Source organism: Diceros bicornis, chromosome 8, assembly GCF_020826845.1.
Source record: "Diceros bicornis minor isolate mBicDic1 chromosome 8, mDicBic1.mat.cur, whole genome shotgun sequence".
In the NCBI taxonomy this organism is placed as follows: Eukaryota; Metazoa; Chordata; class Mammalia; order Perissodactyla; family Rhinocerotidae; genus Diceros; species Diceros bicornis.
This window is the reverse complement of record NC_080747.1, coordinates 67,482,594-67,495,254: the sequence shown is the minus strand read 5'-3', so window position 1 is coordinate 67,495,254 and position 12,661 is coordinate 67,482,594. Positions and strand designations below refer to the sequence as shown.

The window sequence follows — 12,661 nt, the reverse complement described above, 5'->3', positions numbered from 1 at the left end:
AATTGCAGTATTTCACTTGACCTAATCAGTAGCCACAATTTAAGATCAATTGAATCCATATATGCATCCAGGGTTGCTAAACAGAAGCTGTTTCCAAAGGTCTTTCTCTTTAAAATGTAAAATAAAAACGTAATCAGTTATCTCTTTTCTTGTGTATGTGTAAGAGCTAATAACATATAGACTTATCTTTGGATGGAGATATAAATTTGTACTTGTTCTTCACATACAAACAGCTAGTTGGCAGAGTTCTAGACAGTGAAAAATCTAGCATATTTCCATATAACTGACTTAGACATACAAAGATAAACATTTTGATCTATTCATGAAAAGGGCTTACGTCAAAGTTCAACATAAGAAAATGAAACAAATTCCTGCCCAAGTATAAAACTAGTTCTTCTGTTTTTGTCTTTGACTCATTGAAGTCAAATGTAAAAAGATTGTATATCTGTCACAAGAGTATGCTTTGCTGCTAAGAGAGAGTTCTGCCTAAGGAACTTCTAAATATTAAAAGTTACATTTTAAAAAGCAAGTGTTGGGCCGGCCCCGTGGCTTGGTGGTTAAGTGCGCACGCTCCGATGCTGGTGGCCCGGGTTCGGATCCCGGGCGCGCACCGAGGCACCACTTCTCCGTCCATCCTGAGGCCGAGTCCCGCATACAGCAACTAGAAGGATGTGCAGCTATGACATACAACTATCTACTGGGGCTTTGGGGGGAAAAAATAAATAAATAAAATCTTTGAAAAAAAAAAATAAAAAGCAAGTGTTTTGATGGCAGTGGAAGGACTTGCTTCTTTCCACAAGAGTATAAATTATAAAGATGCATTGTTAATTTTTTTTATGATTACAAGTCTGTGTTAGTTTTGGAAGCTACTTAGCCATTCACTTTTGTTTAGACCTGGGTGCTCATGCTATACTCATCTAGACCAGAACCTCAGTTACCATCGAAAGGGAGAGCTACATAGATATATGTGTTCAGCCAGGCCATAATATCCAGCTCCCTGCCTATTGGATGTCTCTGAGGCACCTCACACCCAGCATGTCCAAAACCTAATTCATAGTCTTCCTCCCAAACCCAGTCTTCTGTTAGTGTTCCTGTTTCAGTGAACAGCACCATAATCTTTTCTATTTAATCCAGCCAGAAACCTGGGAATCATCTTTATACTCTTTTTCCTTTAACCTCTCTTTCAAATCTATCCCCAAATCTTATTGATATTACTTTAAAATGTCTCTCGAGTCCCGTCTTCTCTGTGTTTCCAGTCTGGCAATGATAGCTTCATCTCCAGCCTCCAGCAGTGCAAGAGCCTCTAACTGGTCTGCCAGCATCTACTTTGATCAAGTTCTAATCTGGTCTTGTCTCCTCTCTGCTTAAAACGTTACAGCTTCCCATTGTTCTCGGGATAAAGACCACAATATTTCACATTGTCCAGAAGCCTTCAGCTTGTTATCCTCTTTGCTATCTCTCTGCTCCAGCCACACTAGCCTTCTTTTAGTCTCCTTGTATCATGATCCTTTCTTTGTACATGTTCTTCCTCTTTCTGGAATGCTTTTCCTTCCCCATTTAACTAGTTAACTCCTACTTATCCTTAGATAGAACTTCCTGAAGAGAGCCTTCCCCTCAGTTAAATCCCAGTTTTATTGTCTGTTGGTTCCACTAATGTTGACTTACCACAGTTGCTATTTTATATACATTTATGACATTTTAAAACTTTCTTTCTCTTCCATTAGCCCATAAACTCCCTGAGGGCTGAGATCATTTCTGTATTGGCTCACCAATACATAGCCAGTGCCTGGCACTTAATTGCCTAATATTTTTTAAATGAATGAACTAATAAGTCAAAACTTGAAAAACTTAAACACACCTTCTTTGTTTTTCCATCTATACACTCAGTAACATCATGGTCTCTTCTATCCTAACCTTTGGCTTAATCTTACAGTTTGATAATAGCCCAGTTAACAACCTCAAAGAGTAAACTAAAGAATAGAACAATGCCAGGATAAACAAAAATGAGCCAACAAGCAGAGCAAGCGGCTGCTCTAGCCAGCCAGTCTCATAAATGCGTTGTTCTTTCCTACTGGCACAGATCTGCTTCCCATCACTTATATACAATAGTGATCAACGTATGTTCCATAATTAATCAAATACCTTATAGCCAATCCTGTTTTTGAAAATTGAAGCAGTAAGAGGAGTGCCTGTACCTTCTACTAGATATCTGATCTTCCTTTCACTTATCCCAAGTGATTTCACATGTTAATTTTTCATTTGATTTTGAATAGCTTGTCTATATGGTAGCTGCTTCCTCTTTATCACAGAGTTTCAGGGCTGTGTGTATAGGTAGCTTCTGGTCATTTCTGGTCACTTTATGTTATTATTTCTTCCAGCATGTGCAGTCTTTGCCAACAGAAAAAATTACCAAGAAACCTATCCCAGATGAGCACCTCATTCTAAAGACCACATTTGAAGATCTTATTCAGCGCTGCCTCTCTTCAGCCACAGATCCTGTATGTATTTTTTTTCGTATTTTGCTTAATTAAAATAATCCTTTATGGAGCTCTTCTCTAATTATTGCTTGAAGTCCTGCAAGATGTATTTTAAAAGTTTGTACAAAAGAATAAAGCTAGCACTTAGAGAGTTTGCTTTACATATAAAAATGTATTTAATTGCTTTTTATGTATAGATTTATTTAATCCTCACAACAACCCCATGGTAGGCAGATCTGTCATCTTTATTTTACACATGAGGAAATTAAGGCAAAAAGCAGTTAAGTAACACCCAAGGTTGGAGCCAGCATTCAAACCCAGTCTGGCTCCAGAATTCATGCCCTCAGCCACTATGCTGCACTGCCTCTCATCAGCAAACCTCATGTTTGGCACATAAATAGAACAGAATAGTGGCTTGCAAGAAATTCAGATTTGGTGTTTCTTTCTGAGCTTACAATCACAGCTTTTAAAAGTAGATAAATAATCTTATATGTAACTTTGCAAAGATCTTAAAAATAGTTAAATGTTTTAGATATTGGAGTCAATATTCATAGTTAAGCAATTGATTTTACTTAGTTTTACTTAGAGGATGCCTGTGTATTGACAACAACAAAAATTCCACAAAGCCAGTCTTGTTTTAGATGAAATTTTAATATCTGCCAGCAAACACTGAATATATTTATTTAGCCACTGGCCACTTGTCTGCTTGAAAACAGCTTCTGGAATTTGTTTTTTCATCAAACATTGAGTATTAATATGTGCAGCCTTCTGGTCTTTTGGAAATTAATTCCCTGTACTGAAAGTGTCAGGAAAGCAGAGGCAGGGAAAGGGTAACGTAAACCTTAGTGCCTGGCATTCTGGGAGTTATGGAAAGACCCAGCAAGAACAGAGAGCAGATGAAGCTGATAGCCAGGTATACAGTATCCCCTATGCACACCTCTAAATAGGCAGGCCACAGTCATGGAAAAATAAAGCAGTCCTAATAAAAATGTAGGAAAACTCCAATCCTCCTTCAGGCAGGAGTCAGTATAGAGAGGCTGGGAGGACACATAGTACATGGCCCAACTCGATACATTTCCATTGAGTTTAACCTCCTCCAGATTACCATGCCATCTTCCTTCTGGGTCCACAGGAGCCCTGGGCAAAAGAGAAACTGTTCTTGTAATTCCTGTAACTAGTTGGGGGAGAAGTTCTAAGATCCTATCGTGCCCAGCTGCCCCCACCCACCCGCTTAGGGTAGGGCCCCTGCTGGTAGCTAAGTGAGATTAGCCTTGAAAAGGGACTATGAGGGTTCCCCTCCACACAAGTCCATTTTAATCAGTCGTTGGAAGCATTTTTATAGTATGGCTTTATTCCTGTTTTAACTTTAGTTATGTCCAAACAACACAAAGTAATTTTGCAGCACAACTTAGTTTGTAATGTTGTTCTTGATGGCCTCATCTCTTCCTGCCCCCGCTTCTGCCACACTGCCATATTCCCTCCTCAAACATACCAAGAGTGTGTCAGCATCCGGGACTTTGTATTTACTACTCCTTCTGTCTGGAACTTCCTCCCACAGAACTGCATTGCTCACTCCTCACTTGTTCCAGGCTTCTGCTCACATGTTCCCTCAGCCGTGGGGCCTTTCTTTACCACCCCCCACTCCCAACACTTCTAGCCTCCTAACCCCGTTAACTTTTCTTCATGTCACTCATCACCACCTGACATACAACATATTGTTTATTTACTATCTTTTTCCCACCTAATAGAATATGAGCTTCCTGAGACACAAGACTGTGTCCTGCATGGCACATAGCAGGCCCTCAATAAATACTGAAAAACGGTGTCACTTCTAAGGCTGTTGCATAATGTAGATCATTAAGTTCATCACACTGTAATTTTATTTTATTTTTTATTTATTTTCATTTTTTGTGAGATCAGCCCTGTTCTAACATCTGCCAGTCCTCCTCTTTTTTTTTTTTTTTTTTTTTTGCTGAGGAAGACTGGCCCTGGGCTAACATCCCTGCCCATCTTCCTTCACTTTATTTATTTTTTTTTTTAAGATTTTATTTATTCACTTTTTCCCCCCAAAGTCCCAGTAGATAGTTGTATGTCATAGGTTCACATCCTTCTAGTTGCTGTACGTGGGACCCGGCCTCGCGTTGGACGGAGAAGTGGTGCCCTGGGGTGTGCCCGGGATCCGAACCCGGGCCGCCAGCATCAGAGCGCGTGCACTTAACCGCCAAGCCACGGAGCCGGCCCTTCCTTCACTTTATATGGCATGCCGCCACAGCATGGCTTGCCAAGCAGTGTGTCGGGGATCTGAACTGGCGAACCCCGGGCTGCTGCAGCGGAGCGCACACACTTAACCGCTTGCGCCACTGGGCCGGCCCCATCACACTGTAATTTTAAACCTTTCATTTTAGTTTTAGAATAGTTTTCTCTCGCTAGTAGTACTAGGATTGGGGAGTGGGGAATTCCTTGTAATCTTAAGTCACCAGAAGATAATTTTCTTTTTTTCATGGTGTTTTGAAGGCTCAGAAAGAGGCAAGATTAAACATACCAAATATGACTAAGTGTATAAGTAATATTTTTGAAAAGTTAAAACAAGATTCCAGTTCGCCTGTGTGTTTGCCTCCTAGCACCCACAGTTTCCAGTAACTGTTCTTAGACCTTCCTTTCTATAGTACACTGACCCATTGCTGCCTCCAGGTAGCCCTTCCTTGTGGGTATAGTGCAGTTGCACGTACACATACCTTGTCACGTGAGTCTGCAATCTACATGAAATCCAGCCAGGCCTCCATTTTGCACTGAAAGGAAGAGTCTCATCCTCTTGCCCTCCTCCCATTCATAGATTACTAATCTCTGTCCTATATAATCTGCTCAAGTTTCTTAGTCATAATTGCCTCCATTTCTTTATAAAATGAAGAGATTTAACATCATGAGTGTAAAGTTTAGTGAGATGAGATAGGGCAAGTTCTTGGATAAAAGTTAATGTTCAAACATAACATGTCTGTTTTTCCTCTCCTGCAGCAAACCAAGAGGAAGCTAGATGATGCCAGCAAACGCTTGGAGTTTCTATATGATAAACTTAGGGAACAGACAGTAAGTTTGTGGGAAAAAGGATTTATGATAATCATTTATTCCTAGTTGCTAGTAAAATAAGCATGTCATCAGCACTCACATATAGTATGCTTGGGGGAAAATTGTCATTATAGAATGGGCTTTGCTCAAACTGAATCTTTTCTTTTTCTTTTCTTTTTTTTTTTTTTTGGTGAGGAAGATCAGCCCTGAGCTAACATCCATGCTAATCCTCCTCTTTTTGCTGAGAAAGATTGGCTCTGAGCTAACATCTATTGCCAATCCTCCTTTTTTTTCCTCCAAAGCCCCAGTAGATAGTTGTATGTCATAGTTGCAGCTCCAGCTGAATCTTAAATATCATTCATTGGGTATGAGGGGAATAAGGCAGAGTGCCTGTGTGTGTGTGTGTGTGTGTGTGTGTGTGTGTGTGTGTGTGTGAGAGAGAGAGAGAGAGTGTGTGTGTGTGTGTGTGAGAGAGAGAGAGAGAGAGAGAGAAATTTTAACGTTTTTTATTTTTTTGGTGAGGAAGACTGGCCCTGAGCTAACATCCAATGCCAATCTTCCTCTTTTTTTTGCTAAGGAAGATTGGCTCTGGGCTAACATCCATGCCCATCTTCCTCTACTTTTATATGGGACGCCACCACAGCCTAGCTGGACAAGTGATGCATCGGTGCACACCCGGGATCTGAACCCACGAACCCCAGGCCGCCAAAGCGGAGCATGCGCACTTAACTGCTGCGCCACTGGGCCGGCCCCTTTTAACCTTTTTTATAAGAGAAAGTAGAAATACAAACTGGTTTGTATTGGCCCTAAGGTGACTGGCCTTCTGTTCATTTTATATGTCCCCATGAATCAAGAAATCAGAGAATGGGCAGATATTCTGTTTTCCAGAGACCAAATCTATACTCTGTCATAGTCTAAGACTCCTGACCCTTTTCTTCTAGAACAGCTGTTACATAAAGGCAAAGCCAAATGTAGCCACAAGATGAGCAGATTAGTGTGCTGTGGCAATGAAGATAGCTAGCAGTAAGAGTAAATGCATCGTGTCTTCTGTTCCTTTGTCTCCACCTCTCTGTCCCTTTCTAGAATAGTTTCGTTTTATTAATGAAAGCACTAGAATAGGAGAGAAAAAAAGAACTGGGACTTTTTTATATTTTCGCATTTCAGCATTCTTCTTCCCCATTCCCCACATCAATCCCATCAGATAAAAATAACCATTTATCGGGGGCCGGCCCTGTGGCTTAGCAGTTAAGTGCCCGCGCTCTGCTACTGGCAGCCCTGGTTTGGATCCTGGGCGTGCACCGACGCACCGCTTGTCTGGCCATGCTGGGGCGGTGTCCCACATACAACAACTAGAAGGTTGTGCAACTATGACATACAACTATCTACTGGGGCTTTGGGGAGAAAAAGGGGGAAAAAAGGAGGAGGATTGGCAATAGATGTTAGCTCAGGGCTGGTCTTCCTCAGCAAAAAGAGGAGGATTGGCACGGATGTTAGCTCAGGGCTGATCTTCCTCACACACACAAAAAAAAATAATAATAACCATTTGTGTCATGAGAACCAAACCAAAGAAGGTCGCTATAACAGTGGAAGTGGTGTGGTCCTTGGACTGATCCAAAATAAAGTCTTTCCTCAAAAGTATGGACATGTGAGCCAAGTAATGACATGGAAAAACACTAGAGGTCTTATGGTTTTAAAAGATGACAGGATTATAAGAAGCAGTTAACAATTGATAAATTGAGGACCGGCCCCGTGGCTTAGCGGTTAAGTGCGCGCGCTCCGCTGCTGGCAGCCTGGGTTCGGATCCGGGCGTGCACCGACGCACCGCTTCTCTGGCCATGCTGAGGCCGTGTCCCACGTACAGCAACTAGAAGGATGTGCAGCTATGACATATAACTATCTACTGGGGCTTTGGGGGAAAAAAATAAATTAAAAAAAAAAAGAATTGATAAATTGAGTACATGGTGAGGGCTGTTATCCTACTAATGGAAGTAGACCAAAAGTTTCAGGATCTCTGTTGTAGATGATGTTTTAGAATAAATTGAGCTCTTACTTTGAGACATCATGATTAAGAATCTTTAAACTCCTTCATGTGCATAGGAAAATTTTTAAAAGGTGTGAGGCTATCTCTAAAATTATTGAATAATTGAAGCTCTTAAGTGGAGAGAGACGTTAGCATTTCAGCTTGGGGGAGGAAAGCTGGCTTTTCTAAAAGAAAATACCTGTCTTATCATACATGTATAATTCATAAATAATTTCCTTACATAAATGATTTTGTAATGGTTCTCTTTTATAACTTAAGTGTTGCTTGGTCCAAGAAACTATTTCTAGAAATGCTAAATGGTTTATACATTTTCTTATAATGTTTATTTCAAGCTCCTTTTAAATATTAAGGTTTCATGTTTGTAGAGGTTCTCATGGGAAATTCTCCCTTAATTTAATTCTTTCTCTTGGTTCCACCTTTATTTCAGCTTTCACCAACAATCATCAGTGGTTTACACAACATTGCGAGGAGCATTGAAACGAGAAACTACTCAGAAGGACTGACCATCCACACCCACATAGTTAGCACCAGCAACTTCAGCGAGACCTCGGCTTTCATGCCAGTTCTCAAAGTTGTTCTCACCCAGGCTAATAAGCTGGGGGTTTAGAAGGACAGAGTCACTCCCAGCCAATATTGCCATTTTTCCAAAGAAACATGTTTTAAAAAATGATAAGATATGGACCAATCCTCGTTTGCATGTTTCCATAGCAGCCAGTCAAAAGCATTTACACTGTTTCTGCAGATGTACTCACCTTAGAACTGCTCAAACCCTGGTGCTTTCTTTTGTTTTAATCTTTTATTTCCAAGGTGATTTTCCTATTCTGCAAATAGTATATTTCCTGTGTTATACATAGTGTGTTTTCCTGAAGTATCCTAATAAAATGTGGTTTTTGAAACCTCAGTATACTTTTTGGAAAAGGAGCATCTGGTTATGCACAAAACAGAGCTAAAATTAAATTTCTTTCATGTCTTCCCTACTTCCTCCATGTCAATCAGATTAAAGTGTGTAATCTTATTTTTATGTGTATGTAGTCTTTTTTTTTAAATAGTTGCTCACAGTTTAGTTTAATTCCTATTTTTTGTGGCTTTGGCTTCACTCTGGTCCTGAGCAAATAACTAAATCTAAAAGCTGCTACATAGATTTTAGCAAATACTAATGAAAATTGGGATCACTAGCTTTAAGTATCTATAGGAAAAGACTGAGCATTTTCATTGTCGAATGCCTTGAACTTTTTTCTATTAATAAATGTTTGCAACATTCTGTTTGAGTTTTAAGATTGATTTTATGTATTGAACTTCTATTTAAGTTCAGAAAGAAAACTTTCTGTCAGCCTCCTGAATCCAAGCTAGACATTTTTTGGCCAATTGTTTTTGTCAAGTGATTTTATTATAATCTGTCTTAAGAACAGTGTGGTAAACATAGAATCTTGAGGAGAATTAAATACTAATAATTTTTCATTATTTGTGCAAGTTTACCTAAGTGCATTGGAAAACTACAAAATAAACACTGTGACTACTATGGAGGTGGAGATGCTGTCTCAAGGAGTAAGAGTAGTTCCTCAGGCTTTTTGCAGCCTGAGTGAAATAGTTTGCAGCAACCTCTCAGTTTCCTTTGTTGGAGATTCCCTATTCACCAAATAAAACCCCTCTTTTAAAACTGAACCAACTCAATTTTTAGCTCAGAATGCTTTTATAACTAAAAAAAAGGAGGATCTCAATAGCATGTGTAAGCATTAGAGCCCCAGGAATGGGGTGATGTGTTGGCACCCTGCCCTTCAGTCTCCTGGGAGTCTGGTAGTCTGAGTCAGAACTGTGACTCACTGAATTGGCAACTTGGCTTTCTGGACCTGACCCTCACCTGGAGTGTCAGCCCAAGACCCCATCTGAACAGCAGGCTGGCCCCTAGTAATTTTCCTCATTTATTGCCCTTACGGTGAAGATTTGTGTTACGGCTGCATGTTTACCTGACACAACAATGGCGTAATTTGCAGCATTTTACAAAAAAAAAGTTCCTAAAAGATGAGAAACAAGTAGGTGGCAGTGGAGTCCTGGCTAACCCCAAAGGTTTTACGAGTATGAATGTAAAGACTATTTGCTACTGACATCTGAGCAGTTGTGACCTCTCCTTTTTCAATACAGCATTGTGGCTTTTTTACCCACTGTGGAGACATTTCTCTGTGTGGCTTATACCTTTGGAGAAGTTTCATAGAAATGGATAGAGGTAAGAAGAGCTGAACCCAAAATAGTGTGTTGTCTCTAAAGTATGAAGATAATAGGAGATGATGGAAAGAGAGTCTTTTTTTCCGTGAAGAAAAGCAAAACGGGCCGGCCCGGTGGCGCAAGCTGGTAAGTGCGCGCGCTCCGCTGCGGCAGCCCGGGGTTCGCCAGTTCGGATCCCGGGCACACACTGACGCACTGCTTGGCAAGCTATGCTGTGGCGGTGTCCCATATGCAGTGGAGGAAGATGGGCACAGATGTTAGCCCAGGGCCAGTCTTCCTCAGCAAAAAAAGAGGAGGATTGGCAGATGTTAGCACAGGGCTGATCTCCTCACACACAAAAAAAGAAAAGCAAAACAACTTTCAAAAAGTTTTGTTGTTTTAAAAGTAGAGAAAAAATTTCAACTTGATTTTGTAAATGAGTCTGTTCTTAATGTTTTCAACTCCGAAGACATTACAGCGTATGCCTGCACAGTTCATGCACCTCTCTGTGAGGCTGTTCTCATATGAAGATCTGGTGGATGATACAACTGGCGGTGGTTTAATTTTGGAAAATTATAGCTGTACCCTTGCCATTACTTTATACTGACTAGTCATTCTTTGTGAAGCCCAAGTCTGTTCAATTTTGTTTATGTTTTGTGCTTTTTATTTTTTTAACCTGCTTAATTTTAAGACAAGGAAAGGGGTGTGAGGGAAAGTGGTAGGTGGGGCCAGGTGTTGGCCAAGAGATGTATCAAATCTCTGGGGTGGTGCTTTTTTGTATTGTACCTGCTCCTCTCCTCTATTCTTTAGACAACCATTTGGGCTGTATGGATGCAGCCTTAGGCCCCATTTGAGAATCTTTAAGTGTAACGGGACACATAGCAGATGGAGGTAGTTTTCAATTGAATAGTGTGGCAGTAGGAAAAAATTGGGAATAACTGCTCTACACCTGACTGTTGAGAGTCCAATGAGCCTGTATAGTCCTTTGGATTCAGAAAATTCCCATGCATCCAGGAGGACAAAAGGACGTAGTGTGATTCCTGGCAACCAGATGGACCCTGATTATCTAACACCCGCCTGCAAGATTAAAGGGAGGGATAGTGACTAACACTTTTCTGACAACCACCTGTCTCCTGAGCCAGATTTGGGTTCACCTAAGAATGACTCCAAGGCCATCTGTTGACTCCTCTGCCATGGTGGGGACTTCATATGAACCGTCACAAAGATTTGACAAATAAGTGTGTGCACATCTATGTATGCACACATCCATATGCACGCATGCTCCCCTCTTTATTGTGTTCTTCCACTGCTGTGATGGCAGCATTCCCAATACAACCCCTGACAAATCTATAGGGGTGTTCATCAAATGCTGAAGATGTCACAGGTAGCATCTCAAATTATTCAGTGAATGAGGGACTATCTGTGCACAGAAAATCTTAACTATTTAATCTTAGGGATAAATGCCCCAAATCTTTCAACCAAACTACGTTACAAAAAAAAACCCAATCAAATTAGCTTTATGTTTCCACTTTTCATGGTGCACTATTTGTTTTATTGACGTTTCTGTGGCATCAATTCTGCTCAGTGCTTCATAACCATACTTGGTAACCATACCAGTCACTTAGGCTCAGGTTGCATAGTGTGCATGTAAACCTGATTGGGGTCAAACTGTACCATTCTTTAATTTCCAGCTGTTCACCTTTTTTCCCCCTCTGGGAGGTATGGGATATGTGAGTTTTAAGGTGGTTTGAGTAGATCTTGAAAAATCTAATAAAATCAAACAAAAGGAAACAGACTTTGATTTATCTGTGGTGCATGTTTTTTGTACTCTGGATTAATGTTTCCAGAGATCTGGTAAAGTATTTATTTAGCAAACAGTGTTAATGTTGTTACGACTGAAACACTTAGAATGACTTTGTACAAACATCATTACTCAGTAATGTCTGAGATCTTTCTTTTAATGGAGCTGCACTCCCTGTTGAATTTGACTTGATTTTGGCTGACATTCCATAGGTCTAGAAGTCTATTGTTCATCAAGTAGGCCTGTCTCTGCTTTTATTGCTGATGCCTTATAATTTCCCAATCCGTGACCTTTCTAAAACTACTTTTTGTGTATATCAGTGGGCTCACACTATGCAAAAGGGCAGGGGAGGCGTCAGAAGCATTGTGAAATAGAGAAAACCTTCCTATTTCAAAAAGATACAAGAGAGCCAGCTCCAGTGGCCTAATGGTTAAGTTCCACACTTCAGTGGCCCGAGTTCAGTTCCGGGCACAGATGTACACCACTCGTCTGTCAGTGGCCATGCTTTGGGGGCGACCCACATACGAAACAGAGGAAGATTGGCAATGGATGTTAGCTCAGGGAAAATCTTCCTCAGCAAAAAGAAGAAGATTGGGGCTGGCCCAGTGGCCTAGCGGTCAAGTTTGTGCACTCCACTTTAGCAGCCTGGGGTTCCCAGTTTCAGATCCCAGGTGTGGACCTATGCAGCGCTTATCAAGCCATGCTGTGGCAGCGTCCCATATAAAGTAGAGGAAGATGGGCACGGATGTTAGCCCAGGGCCAATCCTCCTCAGCAAAAAAGAGGAGGATTAGCAACAGATGTTAGCTCAGGGCTAATCTTCCTCAAAAAAAAAAAAAAGAGCTTGTTGGATTTTTAGTTCTTATAAGTGAAGTTAAACCTGACCAAATTTGTGTCTCAAACATATCTACCATATCTCTTTTGTACCTTTAAAGGCTATTACATTTCCCAGCTCCTGAAAGTAGCATCCTACTTGGATGCTATTATTAACTTGGTTTCTTTACTTCAGTAAATATTTATAAAGTGCTTTATGCAGTTCAGTAGAGACTTCATGTCCAAAAAAGTGTGTTTCCAGGTAGGCA

The 12,661-nt window shown here is 40.7% G+C and overlaps 1 protein-coding gene across 13 annotated transcripts in view; it reads left to right on the top strand.

Annotated features, from left to right (window-relative positions):
* Positions 1 to 8,842, top strand: part of SEC31A (SEC31 homolog A, COPII coat complex component) — a 69,554-nt gene extending 60,712 nt beyond the window's left edge. For all 13 annotated transcript variants that reach the window (XM_058547384.1, XM_058547383.1, XM_058547381.1 and 10 more), the window contains 3 exons: positions 2,379 to 2,498; positions 5,490 to 5,561; positions 8,009 to 8,842. In XM_058547384.1, coding sequence (XP_058403367.1) covers positions 2,379 to 2,498; positions 5,490 to 5,561; positions 8,009 to 8,188 — 372 coding nt within the window. In that variant the 3' untranslated portion in view covers positions 8,189 to 8,842. The remainder of the gene's footprint in view (positions 1 to 2,378; positions 2,499 to 5,489; positions 5,562 to 8,008) is intronic.
* Positions 8,843 to 12,661: the final 3,819 nt, after the last annotated feature.